At 57.6% G+C, this 25,038-nt stretch overlaps 1 protein-coding gene across 2 annotated transcripts; it reads left to right on the top strand.

Annotated features, from left to right (window-relative positions):
- The first annotated feature begins 826 nt into the window (after positions 1 to 826).
- On the top strand, positions 827 to 24,586 carry NALF2 (NALCN channel auxiliary factor 2). 2 transcript variants are annotated; one of them, XM_065846198.2, is made up of 3 exons: positions 827 to 1,632; positions 17,390 to 17,537; positions 18,053 to 24,586. In XM_065846198.2, the coding sequence occupies exons 1-3, from the start codon at positions 853 to 855 to the stop codon at positions 18,460 to 18,462; spliced, it is 1,338 nt and encodes a 445-aa protein (XP_065702270.1). In that variant the 5' UTR covers positions 827 to 852; the 3' UTR covers positions 18,463 to 24,586. The 2 variants fall into 2 exon arrangements, with proteins under 2 accessions (XP_065702270.1, XP_065702269.1); XM_065846197.2 differs by having other exon boundaries at positions 828 to 1,632; positions 17,390 to 17,561.
- Positions 24,587 to 25,038: the final 452 nt, after the last annotated feature.

Here is a 25,038-nt window from a genome sequence, read left to right as displayed (position 1 = left end):
CGAGCAGGCAGCAAGCACCCACGGGACATCCGGCGTGTGTTTGCCACGGGAGAGCTGTAGGGCCACACGGTGTGAATTTTGGGGTTGTTCTAAGCAGGGACAGGAGTTGAACTCGATGATCCTTGTGGGTCCCTTCCGACTCGGGACACTTTGCGATTCCACGACCCCGCGGGCACCGTGTCCCTCGTTGTTGGCTGAGCGCCCCACGACCCCTTCCTGCGCAGGATCCGTCCCGTACCGGCACAACGGGGCTGTGCCCGGGGCCCGAGCGGGGCCGAGGCCGGGACAACTGCGGGGCTCCCGGGCGAGCGCGGGGGGACCCGCGGCCGCTCCCCGGGGCGCGCTGCCCGCGGCGCGGCCGGCAGCGGCGGGCGGAGCTGTCCTTCAGCACCACGGCACCTGCCGGTGCCGGGCGGCCGGCGGGGCCCGGGGCCGGGCCGTGCACGGGCGGCGGGGGGGGCGCGGGCGGGCGCGCAGGCGCAGGGCGCCGCGGCTCCTCAAGGTGTTGGCGGCGCGGCCGAAGATGGCGACAGACTGAGGGCAATGGGGCCCGGCGGGCGCGGCGGGGCCCGGCAGCTGGCGCAGCCGACGGGGAAGCGGAAAGCCGAGTGAGCGGGCCCGGGGCATGCCCCCGAGCGGCGGCCGGCGCTCCGCGGCCGGGGCGGGGAGCGGGAGCGGGGCCGAGGCGGCGCGGCGGCCGGCGGCGGCGGCGGCCTGTAGGCGGGGGCGCGGGCATGGCGGTGGCGGCGGCGGCGGCGCGGCGCGGCGGCCGCAGGTGACAGCGGCGGCAGCGCGGCGCTCCCCCCCGCCGCCGCCGCCGCCGCCGCCTCCCCCCCGCGCCGCCCCCGCAGCATGATCCGCGGCGCCTGGATGTACCCCCGCGGGGGCGCCGGCGGCGGGGCGGTGTGCTGCGCGCCGCGCCGCAGCGACAAGCCGGTGGCCGACCCCGAGCGGGCGCAGAAATGGCGCCTCTCGTTGGCTTCGCTCCTCTTCTTCACCGTCCTCCTCTCCGACCATCTGTGGCTCTGCGCCGGGGCCAAGCTGCGGGCGCGGGAGCGGAGCGGCGCCGGGCGGGCGCGGAGCCGCGGGCCGCGGGCCCTGCTGGCGGCCGAGCCGGCGGGCGGCAGCTGCGAGGCCTTGCTGGGGAACCTCAGCCGGGCCCCCGGCCCCGCCGGCCCCTGCCCCGCCGCCCGCGGCGACCTGGACTCGGCCTGCGCCCGGCTGCACGCCCTGCAGCGGCCGCGGGGCTCCCTGGCCGGGGCTCCCCTCCGCTCGCCCCCCGCCGCCGCCGTCGTCGCCCCCTTCTTCGCCTCTCCCTCCTCCAAGAGGACCTTCCTGCAGGCTTACTTTAGGAACTTCAACCTCTCCTTTTGTGATACTTACACGATCTGGGACCTGCTGCGGGAGATGGCCGGCCCGGATGGCCTGGACTGCAGCGTGGACAACCTCATGGTGGACTTGATGGTGGCGGCGGCCGGGGCGCTGGGCGGGGAGGCCTGTAGCAGCTGCGTCCAGGCGTACCAGCGGCTGGACCAACACGCTCAGGAAAAATACGAGGAGTTCGACCTCTTGCTGGAGAAGTACTTGCAATCGGAAGAGTACTCGGTCAGATCCTGCCTGACAGACTGCAAGGTAGGAAGGGGTGCTGTGCGTGCCGCCGGGTGAGCTGCATGCCGTCCCGCAGCCCCACCGAGCCCCGGGGGTCCCAGCTGCAGGAGGGTGGCACAGCCCTCCTGCCCACGGGCTGGGGGTCTCCTGCTGCCCCCGAGCCACATCCTGGCCGTGCCAGTGCGATGCGTCTAGAGCCCATGGGGCAGCCAGGAAGGGGTGGTGGGAGTGAGAGGGCAGAGCGGGGCTTCGCCGGGGCGTGCGTGCACTCACATGTCCCTGCACACACCTTCTGACACCCTGCTCCCTGCCAGCCTTGCCTGCGCCGCCTTAGGTGTGTGCAGGAACGTACATCCATGCGCACACATGCACATACATCCATGCACACCCTGGGCGAGCCGGGGAGGTACAGGGCCCCTCACCGCTGCCTCTGGCCTGCTGCTGCTGCGGAAGGTGCTGCGTGGGGCTGGGGCAGCCCAGGGCTCTGCCCGGCCATCACCAAGCTGAGGTGAGGAGGCAAGCTGAGATGAATCGCGGTGCTGGAGCCCCTTCCCGCACGCAGCAGCTGTTTTGCAGCCCTTCCACCCCTTCTCCCCAGGGGGACAGGCTGGGGGTGCTGGGATGTGCCTCCCCCTTGGTGTTCCCCGCAGTATCACTGCCCGTCCCCAGTCCATGTTCTGAAGGCAAATGGGTTGCCTCCCCAAGCATCAGCCAGATCAAGCCTCAGACCAGTGCTGTCCCTTTCCAAAGCGAGAGCTGCGGTCGCATCTCGGTCCAGAGCAGTTCTGCTGGGCGCTCCCCTGCCTTGTCACCAGGCTCCCCCTGCTCCGGGCTGCCTGGCTCACCTGTGCGTGCTCCCTCCAGGCGTCACCTCCAGGGAGCATGATGGCCTCAGGAGTTAAACCTGCTTTCCCTTCCTCACAGCCGTGTCCCAGAGGGAAGGTGGCAGGATGGTGCTTGGACACTGCTCTTCTGGGACAGTTTTGAGGGACACTTGGAGCCATGGTGGCAGTGTGGGTGGCTCTTGGTGTGGCGCTTGTCCCCTGGGAAAGCACCGGGTGCAGTCCTGGGGACACTGAGTTGGTGCCATTCGTCAAGGACACATTGGCGAGATCCTGGCCGCTGCTCTCAGGCCCACGCTTCTGCATCACTTTTGAAAGGAGTCGGTTTTGGAAAGGAGCTAGTGCCGGTGTTCTGGGCCAGTGCCAGGCCAGGTAATTGCAATCTGCTTGCCCAAATCCCCCCCGCAGTTTCAGAGGCACGTAGTATTCAGCCTGCACCAAGCGGTTTGGCCCTGCTGCTCCCCTTCCACGGCGAATGGAGGGATTGTGCTCCTGTTTCCAGGGGCGCAGCAGAAGTGGGGGCTTCCTGAGCTGTCTCCTGTAGCCTGTACAGATGTCCCTCGCCTCAGGCTTAGTGCTGAGTCTGACTTGTACTCACTGGTATAAAAACCTAGAGAGAGTAGCAGAGAAAGACAAGAAACTAATCATTACCTTCGTGTCTTGGGCAAGGAGATGTTGCCATGGGCTGTAAAGCATCTAGAAACAGAGCCGTGCTCAGATGAGTCTTCATTAAGTGTCCCTGGTTTTAACATCATTGATGAGAACGCAGGAAACGAGCTTAGAAGATGCAGAGCTGGAGGTAGGAGCAGCAAGGCACTGACCTCCCAGCTCGCTCCGTGTCGCGGTGACGGTCGCATCCTTAGAGCGTCTGTGAGTACCAGCTTTGCCGTTTCACAGGCGGCGTTTGGGAAGCAACAGGAGGGCACAAGCAGCAGAGCCAACCTGTCTGCGCTCGCCCAGGGCATTCCCAGCGTGTGCCCAAGTCTGCACAAACCGGCCTGAGCCCTCGCGGCTCCTGCTCGTTTCAGTTAAGGTGATTTGATATGCATTTAGGTGCCTTTAGACTCCCACAGCTGTGAGGTTCAACCTCGCCTTCTCAGTGGCTGTTCCCCATTTGTGAAATGAGGCTAACGCCAAACTCATCCAGCGTGGTGGTGACGAGCGAGTTTTGGCCCGATTTTGAGTCCTTTGGACTTCAGCAGGGGCTGTAATTGCTCGTTGCGTTGGAAAATCCAGCTGGCGGGATTTTTAAAGCAGCTTGAATTTGTAATTCCTATCCAGATGCTGAATAATACTGCATTTTCTGATGTGACTTGTGGCTACGCGCTGCCCGTGTGAATACCCGCTTATAAGCAACAGCAGAGAGCTATCGCTTGATGGTAACAACGTAGGGCAGCAAGTGACAGCAAAATAGGAGCAGAGTGGAGGAACACAGAATAGACAGCTCAGCCAGCGCGAGCAGCTCCCGCAAAATCCTCATAGCAGGGCTCTGGCTGCGGAGAGCCCTGGAGCTGGGGAGATGGGATTTAAATACGATTTCTGGGGCTGGATGTGTGTGTGTGGCAGGGGACTGTGCGTGGTCCTGCACCGCGCCGCTGCCTCCCATTCACAGCCTTCCCGCTCCACTGGAGCGGCTGGAGAAGCGAAGGCGGGGAGGCAGGGCAGCTCCAGCTCACCTGCACGCAGGCTCGCTCTGCAGAGCCACGCAGCCCCCCGCAGTCCCTCCCCGAGGAGCCGTGTGGCTCGATGAGCAGCACACGCAGAGCTCTGTGCCAGCCGCATCGCCCGGGTGGTTTTGGATCTTGATTGCTTCTGCTTTAACACAACAACAAAAGCCCCGCCGGAGCAGCCGGTTCCTTCTTATGCAGCAGGTTGAAAACTTAGAAGCGGCTGAATGTTCAGGAGACCCGTGAGTCCCATCGCTCCCTGTTCATAAAACCCCGGGTTCAGCGGAAAGGCAGGTGCTGTTGGGGGTGAGCAGCATCCCCAGCGTCCAAACCCTGGATCCGTCCGTGCCCGGAGCTTGGGGAATGCTTGGGGAAGACTGTGCCAACGTCTCCTGGGAGCTGCAGGAGACAGAGATGCTGTGAAATGGTGGGGTCTCTGTAACTCAGCTGCTTGGATTACTCATTGCTGTAATACTCTCCCAGGCCTTTTTATTTTCTGCTTGGAAATAATCCCCAGGCAGATCCCACTCTTCTGGGTGCGTTGTTGTTATTCCCGTGCGGCACCGACAGCTTCCAAATCATACTATGAAAGTGTTTTACTTATTACTCCTACAACTAACACCAAAAATCCCTATGGCTGAGTGACAGTGAAACCTGAAAATACATTTATGGGGTTTATTGTTTGTGTGCATTTCCCGTGGGCTGGGGTTCCGTGCAGGCTGGATCTCACAGCCCCTGCGGGCAGGTCCCCCAGCACCATGGGGACAGGGGAGGGAGGGGACAAAGCGGGTCCACATGGTCCATCCGTCTTCCGAAATAGGTTTTGCCTCTTGCAGTGGAGAAGACCCAAGTGGCAACTTCTGTCGTGGTGCTGGTTGGTGCTGATGAACATAAAAAAGGTGGAGAATACTTGTGGTTTTCTGTCTGTAGGAGGGAAAAATTCATTAAATGAGTTGGGGGCAGCCACCTGCCGCCTCCATCTCCCCTCTTCTTGCGTGACTTGTACCATTTGTTGCTACGAGACACGATAAACTTGTTGCACTGAGCGGTTGTGGTGACCTGTTGGTAGCGTCCTTCCAAAGGGACCTTTGAGGAGGTCGGGGACGGGGACGCTGCAGCTGAATGTCCCTCGGGATCTGTGGGGAACTGTCGGCTCAGGTTTTGCAGGACTTAGCGCAGGAAGAAATGCCCGTCCCTCCGAAGCGAAGCCCTGTGTGATGCTTACGGCTGTTTTCTGCCGTTTTTTCCCTTTTTCTGAACAGGCAGAACGCAGCGTTGCTCCAGCCGAGCCGCCGCCACACGAGGGGTTTGCTTCTGCAAAGGCAGAGCCATTTGTACTGTTTCCCTCTCCAACAGCCGCTACCCAGAGCTCCTCTACAAGTACACGCTCCCGCTGGTACTGGGGAAAATCAAGATCTATGGGACAAAGCCGGCTGAATCAAGGACTCATTAGGTTGCAAGAAACAAAGCTGTGGAGAGAGAAGGGCTGACAGCCGAGAGCTGCAGGGCCAGGGCTGGGAACAGAGGCTGGACAGGACCTGTAGCATCTCAAATTATATTAGATTACCTGGGTTTCTCTGCACGCGTGGGCTGGTGGCTGTTGAACCCCGCTGCAGCCCTCCCAGATCCATTTCTCCACCTCTGGTTTCCCCGTTATCCCGTCCGGGAGAGCCTGGCAGGGCAGGATTTCGGTCCTGAGGCTTTCGCGCCGTGCCGGTGTTTTCCCTGCCGCGAGCGCGCAGGTGACGCGCTGAGAGACGGGGGCCGGTCCCTCTGCAAGGTGCCGCAGCATCGCGCCTGGCACAGCCTGCGCCGAGCGCCTGGAGAGCAAATGTGTTTCTCTTGCTCCTGTTTAGCCAAAAACAGCATCAGCAATCTGTGTCTCTGCTCAGCATCCCTCCCCGCAGAGCGTCTTCCTGGAAATTCAAGCACAGCGGGGCTGGGAGCTTTGGGAGGGCAACGTCCTGGGGGCACCTCAGGGCTGGGGAAGCCTCTGGGAAGAACCAAAGCAGCAGCTTTACCTCCACAGAAGCACTCGGGTTGAGCTTGGCTGGGCTTATCCACGGCGCTGCTCAACCCGGTGCACTCTGGCTCCAAGCCTGGATTGCAAAACTTGCTCTTTTGTTTTGGTTTGTTTTTAAATGTCAAGTCCAGAGCGAGGCTCCCACCTTACAGTTTCCATGAATATTGAGGCTTGTAGCAAATCTGGGTGGGCACCAGGTCCCTCTTGCAGCATCGCTGACCCGGTGGGTGCTGCAGGGCCCCGGGGGGCAGAGGCTGCTCCCCAGCACCCGGGCGGCTCTGGGGGCTGACGTGCAGCTTCTCCTCAGGAACAAGCTCCGCTGAGCTGGAGCTTCACCGGCACTTTGAGAGGTGAAGAAACATTGCAGAGTAAATTCCAGAGCAGTTCTAGTGGATCAGCACAGTCCGTAATGTGGCAGTTTTGGCAAGGCCACCTGCACGAGCTCAGCCAAGTGCATTACACACCAGTTCCCTATGAGCAAAGGTAGGCTTTTTCAGGCGTGCACAGAGATAGGGGTAAACTGCATAAAGAGTTGGAACAAAGGGGCTGTGTGGGTTTTGGCGTGCGGTTACGGCAGCCGCAGCCCCCAGCTGGGTCCTGCACCTTGTCTCGGGTGCCACCAAGGTGTTTGAAAATAGAGATCAAAGATCAAAAAACAGAAGAACCAAAAACTCATCGATGAAAGGAGTTTGCTCTGCAATTCAAAAACAACAGTGTCAAGGTGTCAGAAATGTGCCAGTGGTGCCTGGGATGGGTGGGAAGGGGGATGCTGAGCTGATGCTTGGACAGTGCTGAGCTTTGCTTGGGGTTGGGACATCTGGGGGTGCCCGGTGTCTGGACCCCCAGGGTTGCTGTGGGGCCAAGCAGCCTGGGGTGGGGGCAGTGGCTGGGGGTGCTCCCCCAGTGAATGGGGGGGTTTCCTGCCGCTTTCAGAGGCGTTTGGCTGCCTGCTTTGGGCTGGTTGACTGTTAACGTCTGGCAGTGGTGCTTAAGGGGAAAAAATAGGAGTTTATAAAGGCAGCGAGTGTGTGTGCAGCAACAGGCAGGTTGGCAAACGGCGCAGGGAAGAGTGTGAGGGAGGGCGCGAGATCTGTCTCCATCAGATTGTCACCGAGTAGCTACAAGTGACGCAGACGCCAGCGCCTGTTCCTGTCCCCGCTGGGGCTGGATGTGTGCGAGCCCGGGTTCCTCTCTGCCTGTGCCCATCCCTGGGAGCGCAAAGTCCACAGGGGCTTAACTGTGAGCATGAAGTCCACGGGGGCTTCACCAGTGGGGTGGACGGAGCTCCTCGGAGCAGCAGGCTCAGCTCCGGCGGTGACAGCGCGGTGCGGTGCTTCAGCGGCTAACGGTGTTTTTTTGGAAAGCGTCCGACGTGCCGTGGTCCTGCTGGGAGTCTGTGGGCTCAGCAGTGTCTGTGACGGCGTCGGCAAAATGTGTGACCTGGCAAAATGACACAACCCCCCCGCCGTGGTCCCCACTTGCTGTACACATCCACTGCCACCAGCTGCTTGGGGTGGGCCGGATTGGGGACAGCTTGTGATGCTGCTTTTCATAACAGGCAGCGATACGCATTGTCCCCACAGACAAAGGGACCTGCTGGTGTCACACGGACTGCCAGCCCTGCGAGCATCCCCGTGCTGCACCTTCCCCGTAGCTGAGCACCAAGAGGGGGAAGAGGATGCACGTGGTGTCCGCCTAACCCAGGACATGCTGGACCGGGCTTCACGTGTTCCCCGTGCAGGGACGGGCAGGTTTGCGTCAGGAAAGGAGCCTTTTGTGCAGGGGAGGGATCGCGCACAGCCCGGCCTCCCCTGGGTACGCGCAGCAGCCCCAGCGGGGTCTCATCGAAACAGCCCCAGCCCAGATGCCCCACGAGGCTTTTCCTGTGCTGCCCACCTGCAGAGCTGCCTGCAGCAGAGGCAGGAGCGCAGGACACCCCTGGCTGCCGGTGGCTGTCCCCGGTGTCACCGCGATGCCATTAGGATGCGGCTCATGCCCGGCTCCGCGCAGAGGAAGCTTAGCTCTGCTGGCGTTTGAAGGGCAGTGACTCAGGGACAGTGAAATCTGTGAGTGAGCTGCTGAGGCTGCTTGGGTGAGGAGTGGCCGTCTGTCCCCGCTGCCTGCAGCCCCAGCTGCCTGCCCTGGGGACGCTCTGTCGGTTTGGCCTCACTCCTCCGCCCCGCTTGCCTTTGCTCTCAGCTTCTCTGCGGGGCCTCTCTTGCAGCCACGATCCAGGGGTGCCAGGGGGAGAAGTGATGCTGTGTGCATGCAGTGGGCTCCTCGAAACTCTGCTGGTGGCCATTGTGTTAGAAATGGCATCACCTGGTAAGGGTTTGGCTCTCCAGAGCCCTGCCTGCACGAGCATCCCGCTGCTGTTTGGCCCGGCTGCAGAAGGAAACGCTGCCTGCACAGTACACCCCCTTCCAAGTAAAAAATACATGTATTTGGCATCCCAGCTGATGTCTGACCTCTGCACAGCAGCTTCTGCAGCGTTTCTGTTGGGTGGAGGGGTGGGAGGGCTGGCAGCAGGTCCCTTGGCCTGGGGAGACGGGAGAGTGACTCCATAACCAAGCAGTGAGCAGTAAAAGGAGGTAAGTCCTCGTGCTTGACACAAACAGCTACTGCCAGCCCGAGGCTGGGGGGAAGCTCTGGGTGATCTGTTCCTCACAGCAGGGTCTCCCAACACCATCCCCAAAGTTCTGGTGCCTGCTGGAGATGGTGAGGGCAGGTCCCATCCCACCTCAGGACCCCCCAGCCTTTCTCATGCAGGTCCTGGTTTCAGTAGAATTTCCACTCTAGCCCAGGGAAGCATCTCTGAGCTACCGCCTTCCCTGGACGCGCTGCGGTTTCCAAGAACTGGCATTTCAAACCTTGAGCCAGAACATTCCTCAGCAGCCACATTACCAATTGCTGCTTCAGCCTTGGCCAGCTGGGGCAGGAGATGCTCATGGAGATGGAGAGATGTCCTCACCCCTCTCTGGGCTGGGCAGGAGGTGCAGGCACAGTTTGGTGATGATTATTTCATGAGGGGGAGCTGCTCTCCCCCCACCATGTGTGGGCTGTTGCTAACAGGTCTGCAGCCCCCAGTGTGGGGAGAGGGGATATTTGTGGGGTGTGGATGTGCCTTGGTCTGCAGAGCTCTCCAGGGGTATGTTTGAGATGTTTCTTGCAGTCCCTGCTCCCACCCTGGAGCTCTCTGAGATGTCAGACATCTCTGTGTTTGAGGATGCATCTGCCTGCATGTTAAGCCAAGATGCTTGTGCAAGGCACGTGCAACGCCAAAGTCCTGTGATTGGTGAATTCTAGGTGTGTGCTTTGGAGCTGTGCACCTCTTAGTTATTTGGACCTTAGTAATGGCCTCGTGAGGCTGCTTCTCTTCAACAGCCTGCAGGGCTTCCCTGTCCCGTGTCCACAAAGCAAACCCGCTCGGTGGAGTTCCTGGGGCTGGAAGCTCTTGGAGCATCGCAACCTCACACCGAGCTGACTGGGCACGTAGAGGACACATCCGAAGAGGTGCTTGTGGAAACCGAGCCATTTGACTCAGTGTTTCTGAACCGTGCCCAGCGTTCCCCGTTAGCTCCGCAGCACGGCTGGCAGCGGCACCATCCCTGAGGAGCGATCCGGCCGGGAGCATCTCCTCTCCCCCATCAGCTGCTGGGTAATGGATGACTCGTGGCACTGAAGTGTCTAGCCTTATTTTTTTTTATATCTTATCTAATGTAACAGGATGTTCTCATTATCTGTATGAATGTTTAATCTACTTTTGAACCCTGCTAAGCTCCTGGCTGCAGCAGTATCTAATGGGAGCAGATTCCTCAAGCGATGCTAATAGATTGCAGGGACCTGACTTTCCCACTGTCCCAACTCCATCGTGTTCATCTTCAGTTTCATAGCAATCTCTAATTACTTTGTAACTAATTGGGCTAATAGCAGACTAGGCTGCTGACTAACCCCCCGGTTACTTGCTGTGTTAGGGTTTGGTTTGTCCCCTGCGCAGGGCAGCAGGGCAGGACCGAGTGCTGGGGGCTGCTATGGGGTGTTACAGCATCCTTGGCACCGGGGCTGCTGCTTGGTGGAAATTTCATTTCTTATCGTCTTGTCGTGACACCTGCCCAGTCTGCACGTGGGTAGGTGGAGTCGCTCCTTTATTACTGGGTGATTTGGGTTTTGTCGCTGCGTTGACCCACACATCTGGTGTCTACCCTGCTCACATACATCCCTTCACACTCAAGTCCTGGCCTCACCATCCTGGCGAGCTGGTCTTCTCTCTAAACCTCAGCCGAAACCCTTCTGGAAAGGAGAGCACACAGCAGTGCTCTGGACTTGCTCGCTTGTCATGGGAGTACCAGTCCTTTCTGCCTTTGCTTCTCCCTCAGGCTTGTGCCCATCAGACGTTTCTCAGGACACAGCTGGTGTCCCAGTCCAAGGCGCTTCCAGAAGGAACAGGCTCCATGGACACTTTGGGTTATATACATTTATATACATTTATATACATTTATTTCACAGCAGCACCTGCAGGCAGCCCACCAGGATCGGGGCTGCATTGTACCAGACACTGTCCACGGGCGGGTGGTCGCTGCCGGGAGAAATCAGAGGGTGAACAAAGGGGACAGACCCAGGGTGCGGGGGGACCCAACACGGGTGCTGGAGCAAGAGTTGGGGTCTGTGGGCAGCAGTGAGCAGAGCCCTTCCACCCCATCATCATCCTCTCTTGGAGGAAGGACCCGTCGATACCAAGGCGGAGTTTGCTGATTAAACTGAAACATTATTTTGTGGGAATGGTGGTGTTTTTGAGCAGTGATACGGTCTCAACAGCCTGTTGCAGGAGTGGTCGTGCGGGGCTGGTGGCTGGACCGCGGGGAGAGCCCCGTCCACGTCCCAGTGGCCACGGGGCCACCATGGCAAACCTGCACTGGGCAAACTGGGAGCTGTGGCGGGAGCCAAGGGGCTGCAGGCAGCACTGGGCAGGGACTGGGCAGCTGGAGGGTGCAGGGAAATGAGGGGACCTGTGACACGTGGGGACACAGGTACCGGCTGTGGAAAGCGAGAGGGCTTGGCAGTGGGCGCTGCCTTTCCATTTGTGCAGCTGTGACGTTAATGAGTGTGATTATGATTATTGTTTTCCTTGCTGGCTCAGCGCTGCTGAGGGCTGCCCGGTGTTCTCCGCCCTTCCAGGGGGTGCCTCTCATTTGGGGGCAAACCGCAATTCCGGGTGATTCCTCCTGGGTTGGTTCCCAGGCGAGAGCTGCATCTGCTGGGATCAGACCCAGCTTGTGCTGCTCTCTGCACGCAGCAGCCCGCGGGTGCCGTGCGCAGATTAGCAAAGAAATAAACCCGTAAATGTGGTGCTCACCCCCCAGTATCATGAACTTTGTTGCCATAAGATTTTCACCTGGGATCGGAGCGTATAAGGTGTGTGGAGGTCGTGCTTTAAAGCTGTTTTCTCTGAGTTTTCAAAGACGAGCGCTTAGGGAGTTGTGTGCATCTCAGATTTGTTTCAAGTAGCTTGGAGGGGGGTTATTTTGGGGAAGCTTTATTTTTTTTCCCTTCTACAAAAGAAGGGGGATTCGGAACTGGGAATAAAAACTAAAACGCTGAAAACTACGAGCTTCTTCATGAGGTCACTGAGGTGTTGTGAGCAGGTGGCTCCGGCTTGTGTTGCTTTGAGGTGATTTGGGAGTGATTTAATCAAGGAGCTCAAGGGATGTGGGTGGGAAGCTGAGGTTCCCTGGCCAGGGGACGGTTGGTGCCATTCCCAGCGCCGTGTCCCTGTCCCTGTTCCTACTGGCACCTCCAGCGCGGTGCCCGGAGCCACAGACAGTACCGGGGTACAATGGGCAGCGGAGCCCCCAGTTGTGAAACGGAGGATGCACGGCTCCAGCGCTGTCATCGCCGGGCAAAACTCAACATCATATTAAACAACAACAACAAAAAAGAAGTAAAAACAATACAAAAAAACAATAGTCACACAATTGTGGGGTTTGGGGTTGGGTTGGGTTGATTTTTTTTCATCTCCCAAACCAGAGCATGTGGACGTGGCGAGGCAGGGATGCTGCAGCTGCAGGGCTATCAAAGGGGTTACAGCTGTTACAGATATGGTGTTAGAACGGCCTATAGAAAAGCTGGGTTTTGGTTGGTTTGTTTGTGGGTTGGGTTTTTTTGGTTTTTCTAAGCTGTTTGTAAAGCTCAGCACTGTTAATGTCAGGATGGCAGGCGGCAGTAATTGAATACAATAGTAATTGGGCATTGCAGCCTGTGTTTGTGACTCCTGGCTGTGGCCGTGAGCGTTCCCTTCATCCTCTGCCATCCGAGGGGGCTCTTCTGTGCCCCCCCGGCGTGTCCTGCTTCCCGCGCTGCATCCTGATGTGCCAGAGCCTGGAGAGATGCCCGAGCGGCTCATTAGCAGCGCTCGTTTCCCTGTGTCCAAGATTAATGAGGCGCAGCCGCTCCAGATGCTCATCTCAGGCCACGGCGGAGCTGTGAGTGCGGGACGGAGGGAGCGGGCAGGTTTTGGGCTGGCAGGGATTGCTGGGTGTACATGGTGTCCCGATGAGTTCCTTGGGGTGCAGGTGGGTGGGGGGGTCTGGGGAGGAGGATTTTGGGCAGGGGGTCTGGTCCGAGGGAGCGGTGGATCTTGCAGGATGCTCATGGACCGCCCGGCCCCATGCGGCTTCCTCAGTCAAAAGAGCCAAATAATGCAATTAAACACAGCCAGCCTTGCCTTTTCTATACAAAATGAGATTATTTTGTAGGGCAAGGTTTCCCGCTTCCCCGCCGGTCTGCAAATCCCCCTGCCAGAAAAGCGGGTGCTGGGCTGGGGATGCTGCCCCTGCCTCTGATTAAGTAGAAGGGTTCGTTTGAGCGGGGCTGGGCCCCCTGCACCATCCTGGGGGAAACTTCCCAAGCGTTGCTTCCTGCTCTCATGGGAAAAGAGGATTGAATTATAGCTGGTGGTCCCGGTGGGAATCCACGTTATCCTGAGCACCGTCCCCTCTGCAAAGGCGCCGCATCCCAGGGATGCTGCTGCATCCCGGCCCCTTGGTCTGAGCTGGGGCGGTTCAGGAGGCAGTGGCGGTGTTGGCAGAGCACTGGCAGCAACCGGATTGGAAACAGCCGAAGTACTTTAAAAAATGAGTACGCTGGTTTGTGCAGAAATAGGAAGAGCGCAGACAGGCTCTGGAAAAGCTGTTTGGTGGGGGATGCTCTCCTGGTGCGGACAGCGAGGAGCTCGATTTGGCACCGAAGCAACTGCAAAATGTCCGGACATCTGCCTGCTGCTTGCAGGGGTCGGTGGCAGTGTGAGCAGACAGGTAGCTGGTGGAAATCCATTTAATTCTGGGTTCCTTTAGTGTCTTTTATGATGCAGATGGAGAGCCTGTCCTCCTCCTTGCGTGTGAATCGGGTGGCTGAGCTTGGCCCCTTTCCTGGGCAGCAGAACTCCTTGTGCTTTCTCGGAGTCGTCTGGCCAGTCCTCTGAGCTAAAACATGCAGGAGGAAGGCACCAAAATAGAGCTTTTTGGAGTTCAGGTCACTTATATTTACTTGGCGGGGCTGGAGATCAGCCAAAAAGCGAAAACAGAATGGAAGAAACGCTGATTGCAACCCAGCTCCCTTCCTGAAGAAACCATAAAGGGCAAGAATGGAAAACAATGAGCTTTCCCCATTGATTTAAGCCGAGAATAAATTTCTTCCTGCCCTAAATTCTCACGCGTCCTTTATAGCAGCAGGAGAAAGCAGAGCGCGTGGGGCGAGCTCGGCCATATCGAAAGCTATGGGAAAAGCAAAGTGTTGGGGCTGCTGCTCGAGCATCCCGGGGAGTTTGGTCCTTGCTGGGAACGCTGATTTTCACAGATGTGTGACGGGAGGATGCTGGAGCTCTGGAGATCTGCCCGCTCCCGTGCCGGCCCTGCTGCTCCACCAGCTCTGCACCGCGCTTTTGAAGAGGTCCGGGTGATTTCCATCACGCACAGCCTGGGGATCTCCGCTGCAGCACCCATAGCACCCCATGTCAGCACCCCACAGCTCCAGTGCTGCCCTCAGGGCAGGTGGGTGTCCTGGGAAGGAAAGGGAAAAGGGAAAAAGGCACCTGGAAAGTCCTGGTGCCTGGGCACGGTTTCTGGGTGAGAGCATCTCCTCTGCGGTGGCTGTGGTGCCGCCAGCTCCCTGCAGCCTTTCGCTCAGTATTTTCATTAAATTCACGGGGATGTTGTCGTCTGAGACCCCAGCCCTCCACCAAACTTCTTGCTCTGAGTCAACAGAAACATTTCAGGGGGAGAACATGCAGATCCACGGGGAGTCTGCTCCTTCAAGCTGCGTTTCCAGAGGAGAGCGGGTTGAGCCCAAGCTCCTTCCCACCGAGCTCTCGGGAGTCTCCTGTGGGACCAAACCACAGGTCCCTGCAGCCCAAAGGCAGCGCTGGGACAGCAGGTGACAGCCACCATCCTCTGCCAGGGGACAGGGCATGTCCCTGGTTGGAGTCGTGAATGTGACCGGGGCCGGGGAAGCAGCGCGGGGGAGACAGGGAGATGATTCAGGGCTGGGAGGGAGACTCGGCGGAGATGGGAGAGAGTAAATCAGTCGAGCCTGGCAAAGTTATGACTAAACGGGGAGCGTGATACATCTGCAAATATTAGAAGTGTGTAAACACAGAGGAGGGAGAGGGATGGTTTGTGGAGTGATTGAAGGGAATGAACTTTTGGATGGAGAAATGTAGGTCAAGTGTGAAGGAAAACTGGTAGGCAGCGAAATAAGTGTTTTCAGTGGTAAAACAAGCTCCTCGGGAAACACGAGACGGTCCCGCTGGTGGAGATGTGTAATCCAAGGGCCTGGAAAACGGGGTGAGCGGGAGGGACGAGCTCGTGTGTCCCATCTGCTCCTTCCACCCGCGCGCTGGGACCGGTCACACCAGTGGCACCTGTCTGGGTCCCCGCGGCTGTGCTGGGTGACCTTGTCACCCCACACGTGTGGCTTGTGGGGCTTCACATCCAGCAGTTCTGTGTCCCGTGGCACCCCCGAGGGTTTGGTCCCGGGACGTGGGGAGCAGCACCCTGGCCTGGGGGAGCCCCCGCCGGCCCCACGGGGCCATGGGCCCATTGCAGGTTTGATCCCTTTCCCATTCCTGACTCATTTGCGGGTGGGTGCTGGGGTCGCATACAACCCTGCGAGCTGTATATATGCACTTCATCCATTTGCTATTTATTATTTATAACCGCGGAGCACTGGCGAGCCTGTGCAAGAGGGAGATGTAAGCAGCGGGACGTTGTTGGTGCTGCGGAACTTGTTGCATAGAAAAAGCCCAAATGACGTATCACAAAAAGCAAGTGGCGAGTTATCTTTGGTTTTTTTTTCTGGTGCATCTCTTAGTTCTTGTTTAAATTCGCAGGCTGTTTGCGGTGCAGTTAATGCAGCTGGGTTTTAATCCTGAAAACGTTATGGCTTGAGGGGGTAAGTAACAGCATTGTGTAGAAAGCGGGACTGGCCGAGTCCTGGGAGCGGAGGGGGACGTGTCCCACCTGGACAGGCCTGGATGGCTTGGGGCCTGAGCAATGAACGTGCAAGGGGCCGGGGAGCCAAAGCAGGGCTGAATTCCCACAGCCCGGCTGAGAGCTGCGACGCCAGGGCTGGTGGCTGCTCTGAAAGCCTTGTGTCCTGCTCCCAATTAAACTTCTTGTGATGAAAGCGCCACCAGAACCGGCACACTTCCATGGACGTTCTGGTTTTCATGATTTGGCATTTTCCAGGAAAAAAAAAAAAAAAAGAAACTAAAATAACTTGCCAAGAATTTCCCAACTAGCTTGAGTTCTGAGACACTACCGGGGTCCAAACAAGCGATGATAAGGATCTATGGAAACATGGGGAAACAAAGAAGCGATGTTATAAAGCCTCCAGAAAATAAAAATGCAGCTGGAAGGAGGAGCACGGGGTTTTTCTCCAAGCACGCCGAGGAGGGAAAATTCATTCCCTTTGAATCACGGGGAGTCCTTTCGACTCGGTTTCAAAGGAAGTTGGCTGTGGTCGTTAACGTGACCTTCACTGTGTCCCCAGTGCCCAGATGTGTCCAGAGATGAGCTGGAAGTGCCACCGAGGCTGCTGCTGTTTCTTGCAGCCTGAGGAATGATTTCTCCCCATGAGAAACCAGAGATCTCCCTCCCCTTTACAGCAAAGACAAACAATTTCCCCCCGTGCCTGATGCTCGGGAGATAAGGAGGGGTGCGGGAGATACGGTCTTAACCGAAGCCATCTGGGCCGTGCCCGCCCGGCCGCCATGGGCACGAACGCACGGCGGGTGCAGGGGAGAGCCGGGCTTTGCTGGGGAAGGGGGACAGCATGGGCTGGGGGGCAGGAATTCCCCCCAAACCCGGTGGATGGGTGAGGAAGGTGACGTTTGGTAGCAGAGGGACCAGCCCGGGGCAGGCACCTTTGGAAACGGTCAAAAAGGCTCAGCCCACGCTCCGTTTTGCTGTCCCTTGGCCTGTGGTCAGAGCTGCTGGGGACCAAAGCGCTGTAGAGCAGATGTAAATCCCTGCCCTTCCCTGGGGTGTCTGGGGGGGGAGATGCTCTGGGACGGGATAAGCGGTGCTTGGACTTTTCACACGATGGCCCGAGCTCTTGGGCCACCAGTCTTGGCCGAGTCGCTGTGATCTCTTGCAGTGCCCGTGTGTAGGGGACGTGGCTCCGTGTGGTTACTTTGCTCTGCTTCTGTGGTGGTTTTAGCTTGTAAGATGAGTCCCACAGCCCCAGCAGCTCGGCGGTTTATTTTAGTTGACCGGTGAGTTCAGTAAGTGACCCCTATGTACTGACATACTCGTCACCGTGGTCAGGATTTAAAGGGTGGCTACAGAGCAGAAGGAGATGCCCCTTTTACAAGGAGTCCCGTGGAAAAGACGAGGGACAGTGGGTACAGGTTACTCCTGGGGAGATTCTCATTTGACACCAGAGGAAGTTTTTTCCTGATGAGAACAATCAGCCATTGGGATAATCTCCCCAGGGAAGTGGCAGATTCCCCAAGACTGAACACTGTTAAGATTCAGCCGGACAGGATGCTGGGCCAGCTCGTCTAGACTGTGCTTTTGCCAAGAAAGGTTGGACCAGATGATCCCTGTGGTCCCTTCCAACTGGGATTTGATGATTGTGTGATTTCTGGCGTGAGCTGAGAGCTCTCCCTTCCCCTTCCCCCTCGTGTCTCTGCGATGCTTCGGCTACCCCGGCCGTTGGGGAGGTGACACGTCCCTCTCGGTGGCTTCTCCTAGGCTGTCTACAAGGCCTGGCTGTGCTCCGAGTACTTCAACGTGACCCAACAGCAGTGCCGGCAGCGGATCCCATGCAAGCAATACTGCCTGGAGGTGCAGACCAGGTGCCCGTTCGTGTTACCGGACAATGACGAGCTGATCTATGGAGGTTTGCCTGGCTTCATCTGTACGGGTAAGGAGGTCCGGGGAGCGGGGACGGGGTCCCGCACACCCGGGGGGCAGCAGGGGCCGGGGCAGAGGTGGGTGCTCGTGAGCCCCGTCGTGCTTTGCAAGCCAGGTTTTCAAGGCTTTTTGGGGTGGAAGGGGAGGAGGCTCAGCGTGGAAACGCTGCTTGACCACCGAGACATGGCCATCTGTGCCTGAGGTGTAAGCAGTTAACGGGGACACAGCAATTAAAGCCCTTCCGCTAATTGAAAGCTAATCAAGCATGCGAGGGGCTGGAGGTGATGGGTTTAAAGCAAGGCTGAGACATTTAACTGCTACAAGCAGCCTTAGGGCTGTCCCGAGCATGTCCCAGGGCTGCGCTCTCTGCACATGGGTCCAGGATCACAGCCCCACGGGCGACCAGTCCCGGGGGGTGTCTGGGTGTCCTGGTTCTCAGGCTCTGTCCCAGGGCTCGTCCTCTCCTGCTCACCCTCCTCTTCCTCCGCTTTCCTCCCGCAGGGCTGCTGGAGAACCCACTGCCCGACGAGGAGGCCAAGTGCTGCGAGGTGCAATGGGACTCCTGCGACCACCCCCCAGACAGCAGCGACAACACATCCCCCCAGTCCACAGCCTCCGAGTCCCTCCATTTCCACCGCCACGACCCCCACCTCCATCACCAGCGGCACAACCACTACCACCTCTACCACCACCACCACCACCACCAGTACCACCAGCCCCGCTCCCCGTCCTTGCTGCCGGTCTCCGCAGGGTCTCGCCTCGGCAGCAGCAGGATCAGGCTCTGCGTGCTGGTCCTGATGCTTCTCCACACCATGGTGTCCTTCTCCAGCGTGCACGGTGGGGCGGCCGGCGGGGGGCTCAGCCTGGAGAGCCTCCCTGCCCTGGAAGAGAGCGTGGCAAGGGACGAGTGACACACAGGGGACAGCCGACCTCCAAGAAGAATGCCAGATCTTTTTTCCACGAAGGGGGGGGCACATGCTATTCCTCCAATGGGAGGCACGGGATTGGGGGTGACACGCACACACACACCCCCGCACATACCCCCAAGAGCTGCTCGCCGCGGGGCATCCCCGTGATGAAGAGTCTCTAATGCGCACAGGGCTGCGGGACTCGGCTTTGAGAAGGGTTCGGTCAGTGGCAGCCGGGCAGCGCGGCGAGATGCCGGTGCGGGAAGGTACGGCACGGGGGGGCCGAGGGAGGGGGTCCCTGCGGAGGAGGGGTCCCTGCGGAAAAGGGGTCCCCGTGGGACGGCCGCGCATCTCCCGGCCACCTGCTGCGAGTGCCTTGGGTGCCCACCAGTGATGCCAAGGGTTTGACGGTCGGTCTCGCCCCCGGTTCTTTTCCTCCTCGGTCCATAAATCCCAACAGGGTGGGGGGCAGCAGCCCTCCGCACAGCTCCTGTCCCGGGGAAAACCCACCAGTTCAAGGCAGAGCATCCTCGTGGGGTGCAGTGTCCTCAGCGTGCGTTCCCCTCGCTGATGGGATCTGGGGGGCAGGAGTGGGACAGAATTACGTTACACTGTGGTACTGCTCGGGGTTCGTCTCATGACGTCCCCGAGCTGCTCCCCCAGCCTTGCCTCTCCTGCTCCTCTGTGCAAGGAGGTGGGGAGGGAGGAGACACGGGGCAGGAGGGGCATCCCCAGCGTTCCCATCTCCCCCTTTGCCAAGCATCCTCATGATTTGGTTTAACCTTTGTTTTACTTTCTTTCGGACTGGAGCCCTGGTCTCCGAGGGGAGTTGGGGAGATGTGAGCCCGGTAGTGCGCAGGGTAAGCCAGGGACCGCGTGTCCAAGGCGTCCGTCCTTCCGTCCCTCCTAGCTACAAATCATGGGCTGGATGGCAGAAGGACTGGGCAAAAGGGCTGGAGAAATCTGGCCTGTAGGGAGAGTCTCCCACACAAAGAAGAGGCGCTAATGAAGCCCAGCTGGGGAGGAGAGGCTTTGCGAATACTTTTTATCCATGGGTGCCCCCCCAGATCAGAAAATTTGCAGGAGCCCGGCTGGGAGAGCTGGGCTGGGCCGGGCAAGGTGCTGGCTGGTGCGGCCTCGTCTGCCTCCCGTGTTTGTTCTTTTTAACCTGAGCTCAGCGAATCCAGGGATCCAGCCCCAAACAGGCGTCAGATCCCGCTTTCCTAGGAAACTCCCACATTCCGCATCCGCCCACCAGGACCTGTGTGCAGGAGGGATGCCGTGAGGTCGTACATGGCGGGGACAGCTCCGCGCCTCCGGGCCGAGCACCAGAGACGAGAAAGTTCATTCTGGGTGTGGGTGAAGGGTGCGTTTTAGCACGAGGCAGCTGTGAAATGTCCCGGTCATGCTCTGGATGTGAACCTGCTCGCTGCCTACAGAGGATGCGTGTGACGGTCCCTCTGTTTCTGGGCTGATGCTTCCCGGGGGGATCATGGGATGGATGGAGCAGGAGGAATGTCCTGCTGCATCTCAAACTCATCCCAGATCCCTGGGAGGCTCCGTGGAGTTGAGGATTGGAAGAGTTTTGTGGTTTCTGGCGTGTTGAGGTGAAGCAAACCCAAGCAGAGCCCTGTGGGCAAAGCTGCTTCCTACCCGGCGGGAGGGAGGGAGGGAGGGAGGCAGAAGTACCAGCATCTCGGGGGAAGAACACCTTTCCTGGTCATTTCCAGCCTATTTCCAGACCAAAGAGGCTCTGGGAAGCAGCTGGATGTTTGATTTCTGCTTTGACTTGAATCTCAGAGCTTTGGGGTGATGTTTACACGTTCTCAGTTACCTGTTACCAAAGTCCCGCAGATACAGAGCCTGTGAACCCGCTGTCCCTCGGTTGCTGGGCTAGGAGAGGTGGTGCTGGTGGAAGATGCAGGTTTCCTGAGCAGATTTCCTTGCTGTCGCTACCCAGAAAAGGTAGGACGATTCTTGTTTAACTATTCTTCGTTTTCAGCCTAGTTTACACCCCTGTGAGAACCTGGACGTGCAACAGTTCAGGAAATAGGGATCCAAATCCTGTTTGCTGCTGAGCAGCGAGCGGTGTAGCTGCGGGGATGACTCGCAAAAGCACCCAGGGAGCCCTGCGCCCGCCTCCAGATCCAACTCCTTCTGAGCGAAATTAGATTTTTCATGTCCTGCCAAGAGTTAAGCTGATTCCAGGCGCCTCTCTCGCAGATAGGCTGCGGCCAGTCTTCGAGCGACTCATCGAGAGAGAGAAGAATAGCCCAGTGTGGTGCGTCAGCCGGTGGCCCTGAGTCACCGGCCCTATTCATTGTGTGCCGGGGTGACACTGAGCAGCGCCCGAGCCTGCGCAGACAATGCGGTGTTCGTGGTCTTCATGATGTCCGTGATGTTCCAGGCTTGGGTTTTCTGTGCCACGCGTGTGTTTGGGGTCCGTGCCCTCGTGCCCACCCCGGCGCGGAGCAGAGCGATGGAGCGGGCAGCGCAGGCTCGGGCGGTCTCTGGTGGCACCGAGCGCGGGGGTTTTGTGTTGTCTGCCGAGGTCCATCATCCCCGGTTTATCTGCAGGGAGCAGGGGAGGCTGGCAGGGGTTGGCTGGAGTCACCGGGAGCTGTGACAGAAGTCTGTGACACCAGCCACCAAGCTGCACCTCGGGGACAGGGAGCCCACGCTGCAACCCCACGGGTCTGCAGCCTGAGCCGCTTCAAAATTGGGGTCTTTAGTGTGGTTATTAAGGAGCTGTAATTGCACCAGGGGAGGGGGAGGCTCGGCGGGGCTGTCCCCATAAGAGATGCACAGGTTTTCCAGGCTGCAGCATCCCGGGAGCTGTTCCCATGAGGATAACGCACCGGGGGGGTCAGGCACAGGGCTGGGATTTTTACCTAGTGTGACTGGGAGGAAAGTGCTGAGTCTTCACAGAGCGAGGCTTTTTGGAAGGAGTTCTTTTATTTAGCGAGTCTGGGCTGCCGTCAATAAGTTCTGTGGTTTTAGGGCACCATATGCTGCATTCAACACTCTGCCAATCTCGTTAAACGGATCCAGACGCGGCTGTTCACAGAGCGGGCCGGAGCAGCTGGAAGCGGCGCATGTCGCAGTCCATCATTATAAGGCCGTCGGATAAAAATCTTCTCTTTGGTCTGACATTACAACTTCAATAATCCTCCATCCATATTAGATTTCTCTTTGCTGTACAAGAGAAACATCCAGAAAGGAGACGTTAACATTGTCTCAGTTAATGCCACTGACATTATTTTTATTAAAACATGGAGTGAATGTGGCTGGGATGAGGAGGAAAAAGGGTTTTTGCTCCACGTGTGCAGGTACTGCAGCGGAGCCCCCCCTGGAAAACACCACCTGCGTTTATCCTACCGGGAATTTTAAAACCGAGGTGCTTTTTATTCCGTAATCTTATTTCTTCTCCCTGAAAAAAGGTGCCACGCATTGGGATTAATGTGTAAAACTCAACAGTGGATAAACGTCTCTCTGCTGGGAGGAAAACACCCCCGGGACAGGGGGGATTCTGCCCCAGGATGGGGGGGCGAGGGTGATGCTGTCCCTGGTTGGGATGCAGGAGAAAAGGTACCTGGGTCCTGCCCTTCTGCAGCGCTGGTCCTGGGTTCTGCACTTTAATGTAGCTGCCAGTTGTACAAATTAATTAAAAATAACTGAAGAAAAATCCCAAAGAAAGGCCCTGCTTCCTCTGGTGAAGATTAATCATTAGTTGAGCCTTTTTCTTATGAAAATACAGATCCATGGTAGCCCCAGGCGAAAGATTCCCAGGGAGAGCCCTCACCATTCGTGCTCTGAGTTAGGGAAATCGCTTTGAAAGCATCTGACAACTAAAGCAGAACATGTTGAGTAACTTGGCAACACTCGGAAAACATCTTGAACTGGTTTTTGTTCAACACATTTTGCTTTGCTTCAATAGGAGATGTCAGGGCAGTTCATTCACTGCCAGCCGGGGCTGCGGGCGGCGCTGGAGCCGGCTCCTCTGCCCGCGTTCCAAAGCGAATCCCCGCTATCTGCGGCGATGGAGGGTCCTGTCGCCCGGCCCCAGAGGTCCCTGCGGATGTACATCATCCTTTAAAGGTTGGAAGGGCAGCGGGACGTTAATAACCATCTACTTCAGCCCATCAAACCAAGCCTTCTCGGGCATCCCAGCGCCGCTCCTCCGTGACAAAACCCCCCAAATCGCCCCATTTTTCCCCAGAAGGAGCCTGATCCGGGCAGCTCCGCGGGGCCCGCTCAGCTCCCAGCATCTATAGTGCAGGAATTAAGCGTTTCAGCAGCAATTTTTCGGGTGTTCTTGGCCCATGGAGCAATTTGGGTGACTGCTCCCGGTCCCGTGCGTCACCACATTGTCCCCTGAGCGCCAGCCCCCAAACATCCTGAAAATCAGAATATCCTGGCGCTTCACAGCCACGTTCCCCGCGGCCGAGCAGAGAAGAGCATCCCCCAAGGTAATTCCCTTTAGAAGCTGTTGGGACGTTTTCAAGCCCGCTGCCCATCTGGTCCTTTTGTAGGAAGCAGGGTCAGGAGGGGTTTCCAGCCTCGTTAGCGGTTTACGATGATCCTTTTTCAGCCCAGGAAGTCCACAAATTCGCTCGTTGGAAACCGAAACTGGACAAAGACCATCAGTTTTGGCTTAGGCAATTTGGGTTCGGTTTTACCATTTTTAAATGTATTTATTTGGGGACCGTACGTGCTCGAGTTGCAAAACAAAAAGACTTTTCAAGCCAGACCTTTCTTTATTTTGAAACTTGTCGAAACAAGCCATATTGATAATTATGACCGATTTATTGTTTTCAAATAGAGAAGCGCATCGAGAACAGCCCTTTCCCACCAAACCTTTCCTTTTCAAAACCAAATAGAAAAGAAAAACCCCTTTCAAATCAATCACACTTTTCCTGCTCGCACAGTTGGGACCGGTGGCAGTGGGTCCGGAGAGAATAGCAATTTGTAAGGAATTCAAGCAGTTCTACTTAAAATAGCATCCAGCCGCTTTGTTGGGGCCGAGCGGCTCAATAAAAAAGCAGATTGGAGGGACTGGAGGGCGGCCGTGGTTGCTGGGGGGACTCGGGTCACCCACCCTGGGGACGGTCCCCTGCGGAATCCGCTTCTCCAGGTCCCCAACCATCCCCTGGCCAAGCTCTGTGTTCTTTTCCAACCCCAAAATCTGGCTTCTTGGAGCCTTTCTGTTCGAGATGCGACGCTGGCGCGGTGGCCTCAGAACCAGAGGTGCTGCCATGGCTCACAGGGTCTGGAATGGGGAGGGACCCCAATGCACGGTGGCGCACGGTGGGAAAAGCGGGGTTCTTAAGGGGAATTGCTGGGAAGATCCCTGAGGAAAACATCTCACCCTCCTGCCCTGCTCCGTTTGGGACATGGGAAACGCTGTTTGGGGTCTGTCTGTCCCGCGGGTGCCGGGGGGGACACAGGGGCCGCAGAGGGGAGCGGGGCGTCCCTGCTGGTTGGGCTTTGGGACTGTGACCAGGCTGCTTGTGACCGAACCCTTCTCAAGTGCTTGTGGAACGTCGGTGGTTACAGAGCTCAGACCTACAATAAAAACACCAACAAAAGTCTAAAGAAAAGGTCCTTTTACAGTACATGGTGGCAAGGGGAAAAATAAAGGAAGAGAATAAACCCATAGTGCTGAAGTCGAGATGTTCTTTCTGAGCCCCTGCCCCGTTTCTCTTTCTTTCCAGCTTTGGCCTCTGCCTCCCGGACCCGCTCCCTCTGTTCCCACCCCCCTTCTGTTTCTCTTTCTCCCCCCCGTCATAAGAAGTGACTGTGTCCTCGAGGGGACGCTTTTCTTATGCCATTTTATACACTGTGCTTCATGTTTAGAACTTTTTTGCACTAGTTCCTACTACATTTATTTTCCAAAACGGTTTGACAAAAAAGAGAATAAAAAATAAAGAAACAAACAAACCCCCCCCAAGGAAAACACGAACCCATGCTATAATTCAGTTGTATTAAAAATATTATCCTACTACTCTCTGTGTTCAATAGTCTCTGTACCTGTAATGCTTTCAGTTCTGTTGTATTTTGGGGCAGAGGTTTTCTCCGCTCCTTGTTTAACCCAGTAAAGAAATAAACTGTTAAGAATTGATGATAATTTCCTCCTCCCTTTCTCTGTGGTTTAACTGAGGCCGCTCCCCCCAGGACCTGCCCCGCAAGCCCCGTCTGTCTGTCCGTCCGTCCGTCTGTCCCGTGGCTGCTCTTCTCTTTTTGTCCTGCGAAACCCCGTCTCAGATGGAGGACAGAGGCGGCGGAACGGAGGGACAATAACCCCGCCTCGCTGAATTTGATTTCGTAACCTTTCTTTATATCCTTTTGTTTCTTGCCTTCGCGTTTCTTGCCACGGGGGCTCACCTCAGAACAATAGGGGCAGCGACTGTCACCAAGAGATCCATCAGAGAATAATGACTAAGCCAGGGTAGCCAAACTTTGCCCAGCTGAAGTCCACACCCACATTGGGATCTGGAATTAATTCATCGGACAGCAGACCTCGGCATGCAACAGAGCGGGGCCGCCCCGCTCCAAATTGGGCTGCGAACGGCCGCGGGA

The sequence above is a fragment of the Patagioenas fasciata genome, chromosome 11 (genome assembly GCF_037038585.1).
Source record: "Patagioenas fasciata isolate bPatFas1 chromosome 11, bPatFas1.hap1, whole genome shotgun sequence".
Lineage (NCBI taxonomy): Eukaryota > Metazoa > Chordata > Aves > Columbiformes > Columbidae > Patagioenas > Patagioenas fasciata.
This window is presented reverse-complemented; position numbering and strand designations above follow the sequence as displayed.